General features: G+C 36.8%; 1 protein-coding gene across 10 annotated transcripts in view; it reads left to right on the top strand.

The window, feature by feature from the left end:
* DOCK3 (dedicator of cytokinesis 3) overlaps positions 1-17,868 on the top strand; it is a 272,592-nt gene that overhangs the window by 171,507 nt on the left and 83,217 nt on the right. For 6 of the 10 annotated variants that reach the window (XM_089525115.1, XM_089525173.1, XM_089525181.1 and 3 more), the window contains exons 23-29: positions 1,671-1,841; positions 3,278-3,364; positions 9,599-9,791; positions 12,782-12,909; positions 14,766-14,912; positions 15,839-15,937; positions 16,591-16,685. In XM_089525115.1, the coding sequence (XP_089381241.1) occupies positions 1,671-1,841; positions 3,278-3,364; positions 9,599-9,791; positions 12,782-12,909; positions 14,766-14,912; positions 15,839-15,937; positions 16,591-16,685 (920 nt within the window). The remainder of the gene's footprint in view (positions 1-1,670; positions 1,842-3,277; positions 3,365-9,598; positions 9,792-12,781; positions 12,910-14,765; positions 14,913-15,838; positions 15,938-16,590; positions 16,686-17,868) is intronic. The other 4 variants (XM_089525143.1, XM_089525190.1, XM_089525134.1 and 1 more) reach the window with 2 other exon arrangements.

Below are 17,868 nucleotides of genomic sequence, written 5' to 3'. Positions count from 1 at the left end.
GAAGTGTGGCATGTTAACAGGTCTATGGGCAAATGCTCTGGCCAGCTATCATCTTGAGAGTTTGGTTGTTTTGAGAGACATGAGTCGGCGGCAATGGCTAGCCTCAACAACCAGGTTCAGTTTTGTTGGTCACTGCACCTTCATGGCTGAACATTATCAGATTCTGGCCAGTTTAGTCAACAATTATCACTAAGCTTTGCTGGCAAATCTGGAAGCAGTGTCTCTGTTACAGCCATCATGTCTAATGAATGAAGTATGACAAATGAAAATATTAAGCAACATTTCAAAAGGTTTTCTACTGTTTGGTTGCCAACATCAAACTCTAGGGCAGGAGAACGTTCAATTCCATCAAACAATTATCAGGCGCCAACATTGCTTCATGCACAGATATGTGACAGGGCAGTTATTATTCAGTAAACGTCACTGTGGGCTCACAAGACTCCGTTCAGTTGAGATACAGTTAATTTCTATAGAAAGAAAGAATGTAAGGTAGCATATTAGTTCTCTGATAGTCACTGAAATGTCTAGTCATTCTGAGTTGTTAACAAAATCAAGTCAATTGATTGCAATAAATTTAATACCAACTTAGGGTTGCCAGATTTTTTAGCCTCCAATATGGGATAACCTGTTCTGTTCCCAATCATCTCTATCCTGGCTGGTACATGTGAGGCAGTCCTGTACAAAGTCTGCCTGAAGTCTTTCAAGAGACCTCATGTGCTGCTTTCTCAGTAAGCTTTAGAGCCAAGAGCTGGAAAAGCCTCAGGGGTGAAACAGAAAAACAGCCGCTCCTTTTTGCACCAGCAGTTTTTCCTGCCCCAGCGTGACTTTATGGCACTCCAGTGCTGTACGGCATGTAAACTCAGCATCCAGCACCCAGAAGCCAACTGCCAGGTGGGCAGTTAGGTGGCATGAAGCTGGTTTCCAGGCATCATGGGGGAGTGCATCGTGCGTATGCCACACTCCTAAGCCATCTGGAAGCCGACTTTTCATGCCACTCTGTACTAGCACTCAGTCACTGTAGATATGAAGTCGAAGGCTTTCATGGCCAGCATCCATGTTTTTCTGTGGGTTTTTCGGGCTATGTGGCCATGTTCTAGAAGAGTTTCTTTCTGATGTTTCGCCAGCATCTGTGGCTGGCATCTTCAGAGAATGCTTGCCTGGAAAAAGTGGGTATATATATACTGTGTGAGCCTGGGAATGCAGGAGTGATTTGCATGTGTATTGTTCTGTGCTGATGGCAGGCCTCAGGCTGGGAGGCTAATGCAAAAGAGGATTAATGTCTGCTAATTGGTGACCATTATCTGCTGGGAAAGCCCCAGGACTCAGCAAATGCAAATTGGAAACCATTTAGAGTCAGAGTCAAATTCAAAGACACTGTGTAGACACTAACTGTAGATAAAACAGTTCCTACTATGATTTGCCAAATGAAAAGAGTTATAGTTCCTCCTTAGTTTTAAATACACTGTATCTACTTTTTCTTTTGCTGTCTTTTATGAACATGGAAAATCTTTGAATAACTGGCTTTTAACTAATCAACTGAATATCCTATTTTTCACAATGAAGAATTTGATTATTAATAATATACCTAATTTTTTCCCTTTCTGACTCTTTCTAAAGCTCCTTTTCTTGTCTTTTTCTTTGTTACACTTATACCTCTCATCCTCCTTAAGGCCTTGGAATATCTTTTCAAGTTTATTGTTCAGTCTCGAATCCTTTACTCCCGAGCTACTTGTGGAATGGAGGAAGAACAATTCAGAGCCAGCATCCAAGAGCTTTTCCAATCTATCAGATTTGTGCTCAGCCTAGACAGCAGAAGCTCAGAGACACTGATCTTTACACAGGTTAGAAATATTCAGTGTTTCACTAAATTTCAGCATATGAAATAAGTTTGTGCATGTGCATTTGTGCATAATATTGTTGTGAGTGGTTGCTGTTGTGAGTGGTTCCTGTTGTGAGTGGCTGCTAATTTAAATTAATTGTGCCTTCCTAATTACAAAACTACATTATGCATGAGTTGATAGAAAGCTATTACTCAACACTGAAATGGAAAAAATAGTTTTTTGTTGTGTCAATTCTTGAAATTCCTTCCTTACCTTCCTTTTAATTTCTTAATTTAACATTTCTGGCTTGTAAACATCTTTTGGAATTGGCAGAAAGGTAGTGTACCTGATGATTACAAAATCACGACACAGAAGTGATTCAGACAGATATTCTGTATTATACTAATTTCAACTGGAAGATTATTCTGCTGCATAATGACCGTAATTCCATATAATCATCCTTAAATAATTGTTAACATTTGTAACAGTGTACTGGGTATCAAGTTATGATGAGCTAGTTCCCCCTTTATATTGTCCAGCTACTTCTGGTGCCAAGTATTGATAAACAGCTGTGACCTAATGCTCTGGATGTATAGTAAAGCTACTCTTAATTACATACATACTATAGCAGATATAACAGTGCTTAGATCTGCTGCATTCCTTTGGTTGGACAAAGGTTTTTCTGTCAGTGATAGTCTTATTTGCACAGAAAGTCAGAAGCACACTGGATTAGTAAAAATATGAATACATGTTCAGAAATTAAAATACTTACACAAAACAACTGTCTTTCTAAAACAGATAGTTTTGTGTTGTGATTGCAAGCATCATGTATATTATTTACATTAAAGTGTATACAAAGTTAAGATATGCCTCGATTCTGATTTAAATAAAAATATTCTGACAACAAAGTATTACTAAATTAACAATTGGATAAACTAATGCATTAAACGCTGATATCAATACATATTGAATATTAGAAAGATATTTCCTATTAGTATTTGCTTGAGATAAGTATTTGTAGCAGTATACCACCAAATTGTGATTGTTGTGTAAGTAAAAGTGTTCTCAGTGGGAAAAGCCACTCAGCAAAGGAAATGTTTCTTAAATATTTTTAATACCTGCCATAGACATACATTTGGTTCACAGACCCATTAACATGACCCAGAAGAGACAAACATTACTGTAGAGTAGTTCAGGAATTGTTTCTGACATTTGTGGTGGAATATGGGCAAGGAATAATTTATTCACTAACTTTCTAGGTTTTGAAGCCATATGTTAGGGAAAATATGTGATGGCATTGTTCTCTTACCACTGACTCTGACTTCATTACCAGTCACACTGTGTTACTTGAGGAGGTTATATATTCATGACACATGACCTGTTTTAATACTTCAAAAGTTTGCCTTTTTGTTTCCTGCTTGCCACTGTGTTGCCCCTTAACCCTAACTGCCCCATAGGCCCCTCAGCCTGGAGGACAGGTGAGCGGAGCTGGGACATGTGCCCCACAAAAATGTGGTGGTACTTCAAGGCCGTCGTTTAATTCTGTAAGTAATATGCCCATATCCTGCACAAGTTTTCATCATGGATGTACCCAGTGACTGTTCTCTCCTACCCAATCCATTTTTCTGCACCTAGAATTAAAATACCCTGCACAATTCAGTGTTTGCAACTTCAAGGTGATTTTCAAAATGCTGAACATTTAAATATAAGGGCTATTTTGTTGTCTGCATGAATCACCTTGATTATGAGATCCAGTGATTAGAGAGAAGATATGAGATCAGTTATAATGGAGTTTGGACATCATCCTGTAATACAAATAATACATAGTGATTTTTTTGTGACAAGCAATAATAACAGAGAGAAAGAGTATTTTTTAAAGGTTGAATCTTCATTATACCTAACTGATGTCACCACAAGAGCCAATAAAAAAGGGAAATGGATTCTGTACTTTCCTTTTTGCCTCTCCTAATATTCAGTCTTTCCATGGTAATGGCACCAAACAGCAATGTGTTCTCTCTAATTACAGGTCTTTTGGTGCCCCACTTTCTAAATACATGCATCACTGGAGATAATATTAATGTTTAATGGTTGCTAAATATTTCACCAGTATGGACTTGATTTTGCTTAAACAAATAAAGATGTTGAAATGACACTAGCTGCTTATTATAATATTCTGTCATTATTCTGGTTCATTATGGCTGTGCTGCTTTTGAATTTAAATAATTTTGAAAGAATAAAATATTTTTAATGATAAAATTATTAGGGCTGAAGGGCGGGGTATAAATACCGTAAATAAATAAAATACATAAATGAAATACAATAATAGTAACATCTCAGCAAAAGTTTTCAACCATCTTTCTAGGGACCATAAGGCTATTCTCACTTTCAAAGACTGTAAAATAAAGGAAAGATTTGATGTGAAATATATTAGAAAGGCACATAAAAAGCTACTAGTATTCTTGAAATCTTATTAAATCAGAAGTCATTGAGATAACAAAAAAAGGCAATATGATGAGCTTATGCCATCCAATTATAGTTTGAATGCAGTATAGTTTGCAGTGGGAAATTATAGGTTTTGACCTCTTTTTCTCTTCTTTAAAATGTAGATAATAGTATCAGTAATTGCAAGCCTTATTTTGAAAATCTGTTAAAGATTGCAATCATTTTAATTCTGCACACTATTTCCCTTTGCCCTTGGCCCCAAATCATTGTCATATTTATTAGTGGAGACAAGCTATTTAGCAGTCCTGTCAACATGGCATACATCTTTAAATGTTAAGTTTTCTTGGAGTTTATGATCTATCTAATTTTTGCTTTGTTTTAAAAGTGAATTGTGCTGAGTTCAGTGGAAATAAAATAATTCCTAATGCTTACTTCTCCTATTATCATAAAATTAGCTTGATAGTGGGGGGAAAAACCTGCTTTTTTTATCTAGCTGTTGATTTGTTTTAAGTTTTAATTTGAGACTATATTATAGTTCCATGAACAAATCAGTCAAAGGCATTATAGATTAATCTTTTTCCAAAAGCATAGCCGTGTTAGTCTATTGTAGCAAAATAATAAAAATTCTATGACATCTTAAAGGTATTATAGCACAAGCCTTATTGGACTACATATTAAACTGGATGCAACAAACAGATTGAATGCAAGGTGAAAAGAAAATCTGTATTTTAATTTCATTTTATCTAAAATAAACGTATACAGTTTTTGACCATGTAATATATGCCTATTCTTTTTCATGGTCTCTGTGCCTCACACATGAGTTTTCACACCTGCATAGAGATCCCAATGGAATGTTCTAGAGTTGAGCACCTTGGTGGGAAATCCGCTTCCTCCTGCGTACTGTGCATGCCCTAACTCACCAAGCTACTGTCCCCTCCGTTTCTAATCATCCACCAAACAAATCACTCCTCTCAGTGTTCCCTAGTATTGGGTAGCATTTTTATTCTCCCCTGTGTCTTTTTCTCTTTCTTCTTCAGTTGTTATACCAATTAAAAAAACCTATCACTTTACCTAATGATTCCCCTTTCCCTTTCCTGCCTATGGTCTCTACGTCTCTGTTGAAATGCTGTGCCACCTGTGGACACAAAGGTGTTTTACAGACCGCCTGAAAAGGGCAGTCTTCCACCGTCTTCATTTGTTGCACGAGGTAGCCACAGCGGCCAAACCATGCGGCTCCCTCGCACAACAAAAAGAAGCCGCAAAATGCAGCTTCTTTTTGCGGCACCATTATGATGCCGCAAAGCGCCATTGGCGCACTTGCAGCATCATAATGGCACCGAGATGTGTGGGTTCTAAGCATCTGCTATGTCAAAATGGCGGCACACATGTAGAATGGGTGCCACCATTTTGTACCTGCTCGGCACATACTAGGGTTAGGAGTGCCCGGAAAGGACGCCCCTTCCTAACCCTAGTACATGCTGAGCACGTACTTTTTGGCGGTGTGTAACCCACCAAAGATTCATGGGATGGTACAGAGGAACAATCCATTACAATTGGGTGATTCACACACATGTCAGCTGGTTCAGCAGGAACTATTTAAAGAGTTGATTCAAACAGAATGGAGTAATCCTTTACATACCAGACATTTGTTAGGATACTCAAACAGGTTATATTCCCTTGTAAAAGGAGATGTAGAGTTCCTAAAAGTCCCCTAGTGGATAGGCCTATAGCAGCTCTTGTTTCTGTGGTGATAGTCCCATGGGAAAGGGACATGATGTTGGAAGAGGTGAGTAAAGCTCATAAGGCTTCTGCGTTGGTCGTAAGAGCTTCTGTAGCAGCATTCATGTTCGGTAGGTCAGCAATTTTGTGGATGCAGGAAAATGAGGAGGGTGAAGAGATGAGGTTTTGTCCCTTACTAAAGCTTTTGGGAAGAGTCTGCAAGGTACTGAATTATATTGCTGATGCTGGCCATGATGAAGTAGCATTTTTGGTTCAAGGCATTAATGCAGTGGCTGTAGCTAGACACTCTTTGTGGTTACATCACTGGAAGGCTACTCTTAGAGGACAATTTAAGAGCAGGGGACAAGATGGATTTGATAGATTTGAAGGAGGTATATCTGTTAGCGCTGGGGTACAACTGTGTTCACACGCAGAAAGAAGACTGCCAGCCAGGAAAACAAACCCCACTACCGAGTCTGGAAGTAGTTCACAACTGCTGAAGTTCTTCCAAAGAGGCTTTTAATCTTAGTTGTAGCAAATATTTACAATCATGATACAGTAATATTTACACAAACCAGCATAATACTCCACCATCAGCTGACATCCACACCACCACGCAATGTACTGGAGCTTTCATCCTTATATACACATACACAGCTGGATTTTGATCCAGCCCCCTGCTAGTGATTCATCATGTAGCCCCAGTGACAGTACAGCTTTAACCTGCTATGATTGATCTCCATGTTCCAAGTTGCATCAGCTTCCTCTGAGTCAGCATTTCTTCTTTAACTTATAGCATGCACCTCAGACATTTTACACAGCCTGGGGGAAAGTACACTGACAATATCTTCATGTACCTATAACTCTCTCAGACAGAAAATATCTCAGGTTGCAGTGTCAGGGATCACATTATCAATTCAAAGTTCATCCATTCAGTCTGGCATCAGCACCAAGACTATTTACAAAGGTGTTAATACTCATTATGGTTTTTTTGAGACAGAAAGGGATACAACTTTTTTCATACTTAGATGACATTAGTGAATTACTGTATCATGATGAACTCAAGGGAACAGGACTTAGAACAGAATTGCCGTTGTAGTTGTTAGTATGTCTCATCAGCCCGTTTGAAAATCAAGCTGAAGTTTTGTAGCATAGTTGTTTAAGAATGTAGTTTGACTGTTTCCCATTGAGTCAAGAGGCAGAGCTTTATTATTAAAAATCAAACTTCTTACCATTAGTTCTGTCTGTAGGTCATGCCCTCTTATTTAGAATTTATTTCTCACAGTACCAGTGGTGTAATGTTTACCTGTATTAAAAATGGCACATTCTCAGGTTTAGTCTCCTATTGCTTCTCTTCTTTTTAAATAACACAAAAACGGACATACAGAGGTTGCAGGGGGTAAAATGATGGCAATGATACTAATACTGTTGTTTGAAGAACAGCAGAATTTTATTTAGACTCCCCAAGGAGAGCATCCTGAGAATTTGGCCTATAATTTAGAAATATAAACATAAGTTGAAACTAATAAATGACTTTGTAAAGGAGACTAGATTCAAAGTAATGAACAGGAGAAATTTGATTAAATACTGGATGGTTGGGTAAAATAAAGTTGAAAAATGAAAATTGTCAAAGGAATCATACAATGACCATGCTTAACATCTGGAATCCAACAACATGAAGTATGTTCACTACTATGGGAAAATGAAAGAGAGAATTTTTCAGCACATGCTGTGGTATAATAGATTAGTTTCAGAGTTGCCATTTGGGTGGCATACAAGTGGAGGCCTACAGATCTCTGAGCAACTGATCCAGTTTACAAACCCCACCCCATTCTCTTCCCCCAACACACCAGAATTAAGGTGTTTTTTTAAGCCTTCATTGGAAACTAATACACAGGTTTTGCAAGTCTAGCTGCTGTGCTGGGTGGGGTAAGGATGAGAAACAAGGGACAGGTTAATCTTTCCCGAGCCTAATTGCAGCATGTGAATGCTTGACAGGGACATGGAGATAAATAGCTTCCACTCTTCATGCTCTGTTACATTTACTGCCTACCTTGTGGGCATCTTCCCAGGCACTGGGGTCTTTTTTTACTGGTTAACTGCTTGAGGACCTCAAGTTCAAAAGGGTTGTGGCTTTAGGTTAAGAAGGTAGAGCTTAGTAGAATTTTTAATTGATAAAATTTACAAAAATAGATAAATATAAAACAAAATGCATAAATGGATATATTTGCAGTATTTATCTTTTAAAAAAACTTATAAAGTATATTTGCGCCTGTCTGTCCCGGGCCTATGATAGTGTACCCAGGCAGTAGCAGCAGTTATTGTCACAGCTAGTTAAAGGTTTTCTCTTCAAGCTGACTGAGAAATTAAAACCTTCTTATTCTGATTGAAGAAAAACTTCAAATGAATGCTTTAAAATGTTTGAAACACCAATCCTAGTTACTATGGTAGTGAGGCAGTGTACGAAAATAAACTTGAGAGTAGAAGGTTAGATTTTTCCTCCCAAATCATTCTCTCCCCCCCCCCCCCAAATTAGGCAAGGGGGGTTAGCAACTAAGAAAGAACATGAGTGTGAGAAAGAGGGTGTTGACCTGTGTACTCCTAGTATCAGCTACACCCACTTTAAGTTTGGGACTCTACTTCTGATGTACATTTGCTTAGCAGATGTCAGCTGATGAAATGTACTCTGGCCAAAAGGTTTTCCCCACATCTTTATTAACAGAAGGGCATCTACTTTTCATAAAGACATTTATAATCCAGTGGAAGCTTTCACTGGAGAAAATGGCACAGATTTTCATTTAGTTCTCCTGCAGCTCTCTACACCATCTTCAGCACTGTTTTTTATGGTCCCTTAATACTCAGTGCAGATTTTCAGGGACTGCAAGGAGTAATCACTGGAAAATATCACCACCTCAAGCTCAGGTGAATTCAGGAACCAAGTCATATATTTTGTCTTATTCTGAAATCTTGTATCCATTTCAGAGGTAAAAGCAGCATAACTCAGAACTGTTAAAGAAACAAACTGCGCCAACATAAATATATTTTGAAAGTCTGTTATTTGCATGAACTGACACATATATCACATAACCATTTTGTCTTGTCAAATTAAGGGGAAATGCCACATAATGATGATGCTAACAGACAGTTAATATTAATCTATAAGCAGATTTTTAGAAAGATCCAATTTCTCCTCTCTGTATATATCGCAGAAATTGTAAGATACGATTAACCCACCCATTTTATAAATTATAATGGCTAAAATATGGATTCTGAAAGCAATCAGAAATAGGCAAGCACTCTGGCAGTCTTTTGATTCTATGTTCTGTTACTTGAAAATTGATGTTAAAATGCTTCCGCTACCTTTGTTTGAAATGCTGTACCCATATGTATATTTATGCACCATTACAGTAAGGCTTTCAGAAGAAAGCCGATTTAATGTGTGGGGCATATTTATTTCCTTGAGACAGCAGGATGAACTAAAGATGGATGGTTTGCCTAGTTTTTAGCCTTTTTCCTCTAGATTTGTTCCATCATTCATTTGTTTGACTTATAAACCTATGATGGTTGTGTACCAGTACAGATCTCAGAGGTCTTACATTTCTTCATTTCCTTTTTAGGCTGCTTTATTGAACTCCTTCCCTGCAATTTTTGATGAGCTATTGCAGATGTTCACAGTACAAGAAGTGGCAGAATTTGTACGGGGGACTCTTGGGAGCATGCCTAGTACTGTGCATATTGGACAATCTATGGATGTTGTTAAATTGCAGTCTATAGCTCGTACTGTAGATAGTCGTTTGTTTTCTTTCTCAGGTAAGACAGCATTATCTGCTTTAACAATTCTACATTTGATTTAAAATATATTATATGTAGATGAAACTAAATTAAGTTGTCATCCCTAAGATGATATGACAGAAAGCTATAAAACATTATATAATGTAGATTACAAAGGATAACCGTTATCAATATGAATGTAATTATGATTAGATCAAAATATAAACAAACATAATATTATGATTGAAGTAAGTGATTTTTAAGAAAACATTTAGCATACTTATTCCAGTTGTTTTGTGTAGCTCACAGGAAGAAAGTGAGAAAAAAAGAAACATGAAAAACATGCAACTTGTGATTCAGAAGTCCCAACTTTGAGCCCCTTCAGATAGATGAAGTACTGGTTGAGTGCCCTTCACTTCTGCTTCATCATTCCCATATGGGGAAGGTTCAGTGAAGCCCACATTTAGGGCTGGGAGGAGGGAACCTGGACCCTGTCGCTCCCAAAGGTTTCTCGTCCCTGAAGTAGATAAAACAAGGGAGGAAAAGCTTGGTAATTGAAATGCTGCATAAGTATGAACAGTGGAAGTTTTTCAACATCACTACAGATCAGTGTTCCCACCTCTATCTTTAGCACCTTGATTTTGAATATGTCATCTGTCTTTACACTGAGAAATTACTACAAAAACCTGGCAAATGCAGAAGAACTTACTCTTGAAGTTGTATAGTTATCTGCAAATGTATTTCTTATTCATGATGCAGAACTAAATTAAATTTGTTGCAAACACCTTTTCAAAAATGGAAATTCTACTAACAGAAATAAGATATTATAGTTGGAGAAATTTCAAATTTACTTTGTAATAACATGCTGCAATCTGATTCCAAGTGTTGATTAATAATTTACAGTGAACTTTGAAAACCTAGTCTATAACCAAGTTTTCAAGAGTTTTATCAAATTCAATAGTCTGTCTTTCTATCTCATCCCTACCATTCTATTCAGATAACCTAAAATGGGCCAGTAGTAATGTTGACATCAGGTTGTTACAGCTATTTCTCTGGTGAAGGCTGCTATAGTATGGATGAGAGATCAGCTGTGGACAAGTCCTATCCATTTATAGTGGCCACATTCACACTAGCATTTTTGTGCCAAGTAAATCTGGGGAGATATGATGATGCAGTACCAAATCAAAGTTCCCTCTACATTTACTCTGATGGAATCTCTCAGTGGCAATTTAACCCTGTTGAAGTTCACATTACCATTTATATCTATTTAAAATGGAGCTGAATTTCTATTGTTCTCTTTTTTTTAAACTGTCAATCAAATGATGTGCATCTACATCATACTGTATGGGCGAATCCCCCCCCCCCCCAATCAGCCTCAGGAAATGGCAGTGGCAAGCCCCTCAGAACAATCCTTAGCAAGAAATCCTGAGATAGGTTAGTCTTGGAGGGAATCACACTTTCTCAGCCAGTAAAGTCCCACGGGTTTAAATGTGGGGTATAAATGCAATATAGACCCTTGTTATGCTCAAGTCCCATTAAATATAATGACATAGCAAAATGGTGTCCCTTATAAAAAATGGAAAATCAAGGCTTGATATTTGAAATTTATACTTTTTTTTAACATTTTCAAACCATAAATGCTTGAATCCATGTATTAAAAATACATGTTTAAGAAGGGCTGACTGTATTACGTGTGTGAGAGCTTTCTTTGCACCAGCTTGGAAGCAGTATCTGTTGTGGTTTTATTTCTTGGGAAAGAGGAAAAAATGACCCCCAGCCCCACTGAAAGCGCCACCCCTCGCACGTGACAATGGCGCCCCATAGGGCCCGTCTATCGAGCACCAAATATTGGCATTAGAAATGAGCTAGAGAAGAATATATGAAGACAAGCTATCCTAAAACAAATTATTCAGAGCAAGAATAGGAAGAACTGCTGTGTCCAGAGGATCCTATTTCTGCTTCTTTTCACAGAATCTGTAATTAGGATAGCACTTGGGCTTCCCATGAAAGAAGTAGATCTAAAAGTAGTCCCAACTTACATCTGTTCCCTAAGGGGAAGTGCAGCCCCATCCAAGGCAGGTGATTTGCTCATTTACTAGACCCAAGAACTATCACTGCAAGCACCCTCCATTTTATTGGAGCTCAAGTTCAGTTTTATTGGCCCTTATCTAGCTAATTAATTCAGGATTCTAGCATTCAGTATTGGAGGACCCACACTATTCAAGAGATAAGTATGAGGGAGGCTTGACATGTAATGTCCCCTTTCACTTTTTCTATCAGCAGGAGAAAAATCTGGGGAAAAAATTAGGACATGTGAAAGTGAAATCATAATAACATTGAGGCTTAAATTTCAAGTTAGTCCTAACTAGAGCAGATCCACTGGATCAATAAAGTTTACATAAGTGTCGATTTACCAAATTCCCATTGATTCAGTGGCTCTCCTCTAGATAGAATTAGTTGTGGCATTTAGGCTGAAGTACACCGGGTCATTAACATTTGTGTCAGCATTATTGGGCAGGATTTCTTCAGCTACTGTGCTTGATTTTCTATCTTAATTGCCATTTATATTTGTGGTGCAGTAGAGTGTTTCCAGTGCCCACTTATTGTGTGACTCTACCACATATAAGGATTATTAAATTGGGATGAATGCATATGGCCTTTGGCTAATTCAGCTGCTATAATAAGAAATGTTAATTAAGTAAAACAAACAGATAAACTAGAAATTGCTGTTAATAGTTGACAGTTCATGCAATTTCATTCACTATAATTAAACATTGGTTAAAGGAATCCTTTGTTTGGAATTGATCTGTGAATGAGTGCAAATGAATGCTATTCTTATTTTTTTCTTGTCAGCTCCCAATTAAATTGATAGACTGGTTATTAAAGAGCCAGTTAAATAAATGTTATTCAGTCTCTACCTGTTACATCCATTGCTAAAGGTATGTTTTTGTGTAACAGTAAGACTTATGATATCAGCAGTTTAAGATTTCTTGAACAATAATATTGAATTTCTGGATTCCCATTCCTAGAATCCCGACGCATTTTGTTACCTGTGGTTCTTCATCATATTCATCTTCACCTGAGACAGCAAAAGGAATTGCTTATCTGCTCTGGAATTCTCAGCAGTATCTTCTCCATCATCAAAACTAGCTCTGTGGTAATCTGTGTCTATTTATCTATCCCATGCCTAAGAACTTAACCGAAGTATGAATTATATATTTATTGCGAGATAGTACAGTTGTTTGTGACCATAGGTGAATTTTTGAGTTAGAACTTGCCATGTAATTATTATATGTGAGAGCCTTGCCCAGTAGTAACAAGAAATTACAAATATGTGTGTATTATAACTTTATAAGTATATATTTTAGAGGAATAGACCTGTGCATTCTTTCCTGCATTTTAACATTTAGAAAGTAATTGTTTAATGTAATGATAATATAATTTCAGCTATTTTCAAAAAATAGCCCATGGTTTTAAAAAAAATCTCTATGTTATACATTTTGAAAATTAGCTCGGTATGTCTGTATTCTGTTCTTTTAAAAACTTAATTAGATTCCCAAGTCATTCTAAGCACATTCCAAATGTTTATTTGCTTTAGTAATATTCAATCAATCGTGCCTTAATTTAGAACACAGAGTTGCACATTTCCAACCATGGACTTTTGTATGCTAGTGCAAGTGAAAGTGATTTGAGTTTATTCAGTTGTTAATGAATTAACTATTGCCAAACAGATCATTGTGACAGTATGTACTTGTCATGTTAGATTCACTGGTGGTATCCTATAATACAAGATGGGGATAGGTCTCATGATGATACAACTACTTCATGTTTGGACCATGGGTCCCTGCTAGGTTGATGGAATAATATTTAGGATTCAGGATTATAGATTAAAACCTTTTGATTAGAATATATATTTTTGCAAAGTAAGACTACAATAATGTTGGGACCTTTTTTGTCTCTGTCCCCAAACTTGCCTCTTCAACACCTAACATCACAATTTCTTTAAAAATCTGTTTCTGAGACAGATGAAACATGTAGTTTTAAAATTTCTATTATGCCTTTCTTTCACTAGCTACCTCAAGGTATTCAAAACTAACAAACAGAAATAAATAAACAATATCAAACAATGATAAAATACTGTAATAAAATCAACAGTCAGAGCAAGCAACAGGTAAGGAAAAGCCATCAAAGAGTTTCCATCATTTCAGTCCCCAAAGGCTTCTTTAAAGTCCCAAATCTATACGTGGTGTTGAAAAGTATATGTCATATACAGATGGGACTATGTGTCTTCCTTGGAGAACATTTCACAGCAAAATAATAATAATAATATAGTTTATTTATATTTTCCCACCTCTCCCAATGGATCGAGGCGGGATTACAGCTCATTAAAATACACATAAAAACACATTGATAGAATAACATAATATTAGCAATTAACAGTTAACAATTAAAACTGGCTCAGTTTTAATCAGTTTTAATCAGGTGGAAAGCCTAGTTGATTGATGTTCTATTACATTCTTCCCAGTTATTCTGGGGTGGATTATGTAGGGAGAGGCGTTCCTGCAAGTAACTCGGGCCCAAGCCATGTAGGGCTTTAAAGGTAATAATCAACACTTTGTATTGTGCCCAGAAGCTAATCGGCAGCCAGTGAAGAGATTTTAGAACAGGTGTAATATGGTCAAACCTGGACCATTGCTGAAAAGGCTGTACTACAGAGGACACTTGCTGAACCTTAGCAGAGAGACCTGCAGCAGAAGCTCAAATATTGATCAGAGTATAAGGCAAAGTACAGGGCAGACTTTGAGCTATTTAAGATCTTTAAAAGTAAGAAAAAGCATGTTGAACAGAATGAAAAATGTAACCATGAAAATTAGACAGGACTGAAGTTATGTGCTTCAACCAGCGTGTCTCAAATAATAGTCTGACAGCTGCATTTTAGAGCAAATGAATATGATAGGTTTCCTATTTCCATTTTACAGAATGATAACTCTCTGTTTTAACTGCTTACTATAGGAGACTGATGTAATTGAGGAGGTAGAGATGATGGTGGAGAGCCTCCTGGATGTACTTTTACAGACTCTACTTACTATCATGAGTAAATCGCAATCTCAGGAGGCGGTAAGAGGGCAGCGTTGTCCACAGTGCACAGCTGAAATCACTGTTAGTAACTAACAATCAGGTTCTATTTCCTGCTTATCTAACCTTCTCCCTTTCCTCCATCCTTCATCACCAGGTTCACCTTATCAGCATCTTTCCTGCATTAAGTTTTATTTCTTTCAAAACTACATATCACTGTTTGCATTCCTGGGATAAAGTGAATATCAGCAGCCAGATTGCTGCTCATTTACCTAGCGACTCATAGCCTAGCTTTTGTAAATGATGCAGTTCATCATTTTGAGGGCATTTGCTGTCATAATTGAAAATTATCAGTGAAAATTATTAATGGGTACCTTAGTCAAATACTCAGTAATGACCCACAGAATTATCCCATTCAAATATATATTCCTATTAGTTTGTCCTCTCTTTTTTTCTCTGTCATGGTTTCTCACTATACTCAGCAGTAGTAAAGGTTCGTTTACAGAGAAGAAAATGATGCTGTATCAAATGCTGATAACTATATAGACAGTACTGAAAGAAATAGTTTGTGTTTAGGAGGAATGGCAAAATATTTTAGGCTGAGTCATTTTAGTTCTCCCTGATGAGACAAAAAAAGAAAGAAAGAAAGAAAACAACATTGTTTATACTCTTAAGTGAAACAAAACAAATGCTCACCATAATTTTTCCTTCTTGAATTGATGTGGCTAAATAGTCTCTGTTGTGTGCTGTTACTGTTTTTAATTTCATTCAGATTCTAAGATTGTTTGCTAGAAAAAAATCTGTACAATCCGTATCAATTTACAAAATATGTGTCCTATACGAGCATGGTAAACATTTGATTAAAAATCTTTGCATGTATTATTTTTTCCTTTCATAAAGCATTGGGACTCAAACTTCACTCCTTTTTCCTCTACCCTTTGTTGTTGTTGTTGTTGTTTAATTGTGGCTGCAAGCATTTTTCTGAAATAATTCTTCATTGGGATTGGCAGGGAGAATATGTGTCCTGTCTTTTGTCTCTACTTCGTCAGATGTCAGACACTCATTTCCTACATTTACTAGACAATTTCCAGAGCAAGGATGAGCTAAAGGTAAGATAGTAAAAAACAGAGCTTGAGCTGTTAAATTTGAAAATTAATTCAATAATATTAAGCTTTAGAAAACTGGAAAATTATTCAACACCACTACCACTAATAACTGAAAATAGTTTGATTAGTTGAATTATGTTTAATTAATTTATTGAGATATTTGTTTCCAGAATAGTCCATGGGAATTGACAGAAAATGGTACAGAGGTTATTATTGTTGACCTTAGGAGGACACTTAGTTATTTGTTCCTGCAAAAGTCTTTTTTGTAATTTTAATGTTGCCTTCTCCCAACCTGTTCCTCAGATGGACTACAAAGCCCATAATACCTGGGGATAGTGGGAGTCCAACACAGTTAAAAACTAAGATTCAGAAAAGCTATTCAAAATTATATCTTATGCCTTTGTCTCGCGTACATCTTCCTGCCCTAAGACTACTGAAAAAGACATCCTAATACCAGAATTACTTCTGAGTAGACATGTATAGGATTGCACTATAAATCACAGAAGTGCCATGCACTAAAGTTTCCATAAATTAATTTTTCCTTGCTTTCAGCAAACAAGATTTGTTTCCCTACAGTTGTGTCCACACTGATTTATATTATTGCTGTTATTACTGCAGTTCTTTCCTCCCCTTCCCCTCCCTCTCCTTTTCACTAGGAATTTCTGCTAAAGATTTTCTGTGTGTTTCGGAATCTGATGAAGATGACTGTCTTTCCTCGAGACTGGATGGTGATGAGATTGCTCACCAGCAAGTGAGTGGAGTCGTATTTTAGAACATTCAGAGGTTGTTGTTTTTTTTTAGGATGATGTACATTTGCTCCAGCCTCATCTTTAAATCCAGAGTTCAGTCTACTTATCTTCAAAGCCCTAAAATCTTTTAAGATTGGGATTTTTTATGGAGAGCCTACCCCTCCCTGCCCACAGTTGAGCTTTATAAATGGGGTCCAGCTTTGGGTGTTTCCACAGTCTGAAGTAAGAGTGATCTTTTTCACTGATCTCACCTCTTCTGTAGGACTCCTTTCCAAAGAAGCATGGAGTATATAGACAATGAAAGAGATGTATTAGGACACTGGTGTTGTGGTTTGGTTTGCTTTTTTTAAAATTCAGACCCATTTTATTTATTTATTTAATATTTTATTTATAACATTGATAACACACAAATAAAACATATCTAATGGTATTATTTACATAGTAGTCATTTCTAGTAATTAGTTATGTTTGTGAGAAAAAATCTTCTACGTTCATAATGGTTGAGAACCTATTTCTTTCTTTTAACTCTTAACTTGGACCCTTTTTAAAGAGTTTCCCTGGCACTTTATTTTTTATGGTTTCCACATATAATTTTTAAAATTTCTAAAATTGCTATTGTGTTTTATTATGGACTCAACTTTGATTATCCTTAGAAGGCTAAAGAGTGAGATATATATTTAAAATAAGTATTAATAGAGAGGCATTATGGAACATGTGAGAAATTCTAAGAATAGGCCTAATATTAAAATTGATGTATGTGCGTGTATGCATGTGTGTGAGAGTGTGATTTGAAGGACAGTCATTCATATGCATGACAAATATCATATGATGGGATTATATAATGTCATAATTGTAGATTTGGAGGGAATTTTTTGGCCACCTAATGTAACTAATTCTCTGTGCCATGCAGAATATGCAGAAATGAGTATTCCCAACAAGTTTCTAATTCAACCACTGCTTAAAAGGAAGAACTTATATGTTGTTTGTTGTTGCTGCTGTTGCTGTTGTTATGTGCTTTCCAGCTTATGGTGACCCTAAGGCAAACTATCACAGTGTTTTCTTAGCTAGATTTGTTCAGCGGAGGTTTTCCATTGCCTTCCTCTGAGGCTGAGTGTAACTTGCTGAAGGTCACTTACTGAGTTTCCATGGTCAAGTGGGGATTTGAATCTGGTATCCAGAGTTGTA

Source organism: Sceloporus occidentalis, unplaced genomic scaffold, assembly GCF_023333645.1.
Source record: "Sceloporus occidentalis isolate IW3139 unplaced genomic scaffold, rSceOcc1.0.p SCAF_1, whole genome shotgun sequence".
Taxonomy (NCBI): domain Eukaryota; kingdom Metazoa; phylum Chordata; class Lepidosauria; order Squamata; family Phrynosomatidae; genus Sceloporus; species Sceloporus occidentalis.
Note: the sequence above shows the minus strand (reverse complement) of the source record. Positions and strands in the feature narration are given on the sequence as shown.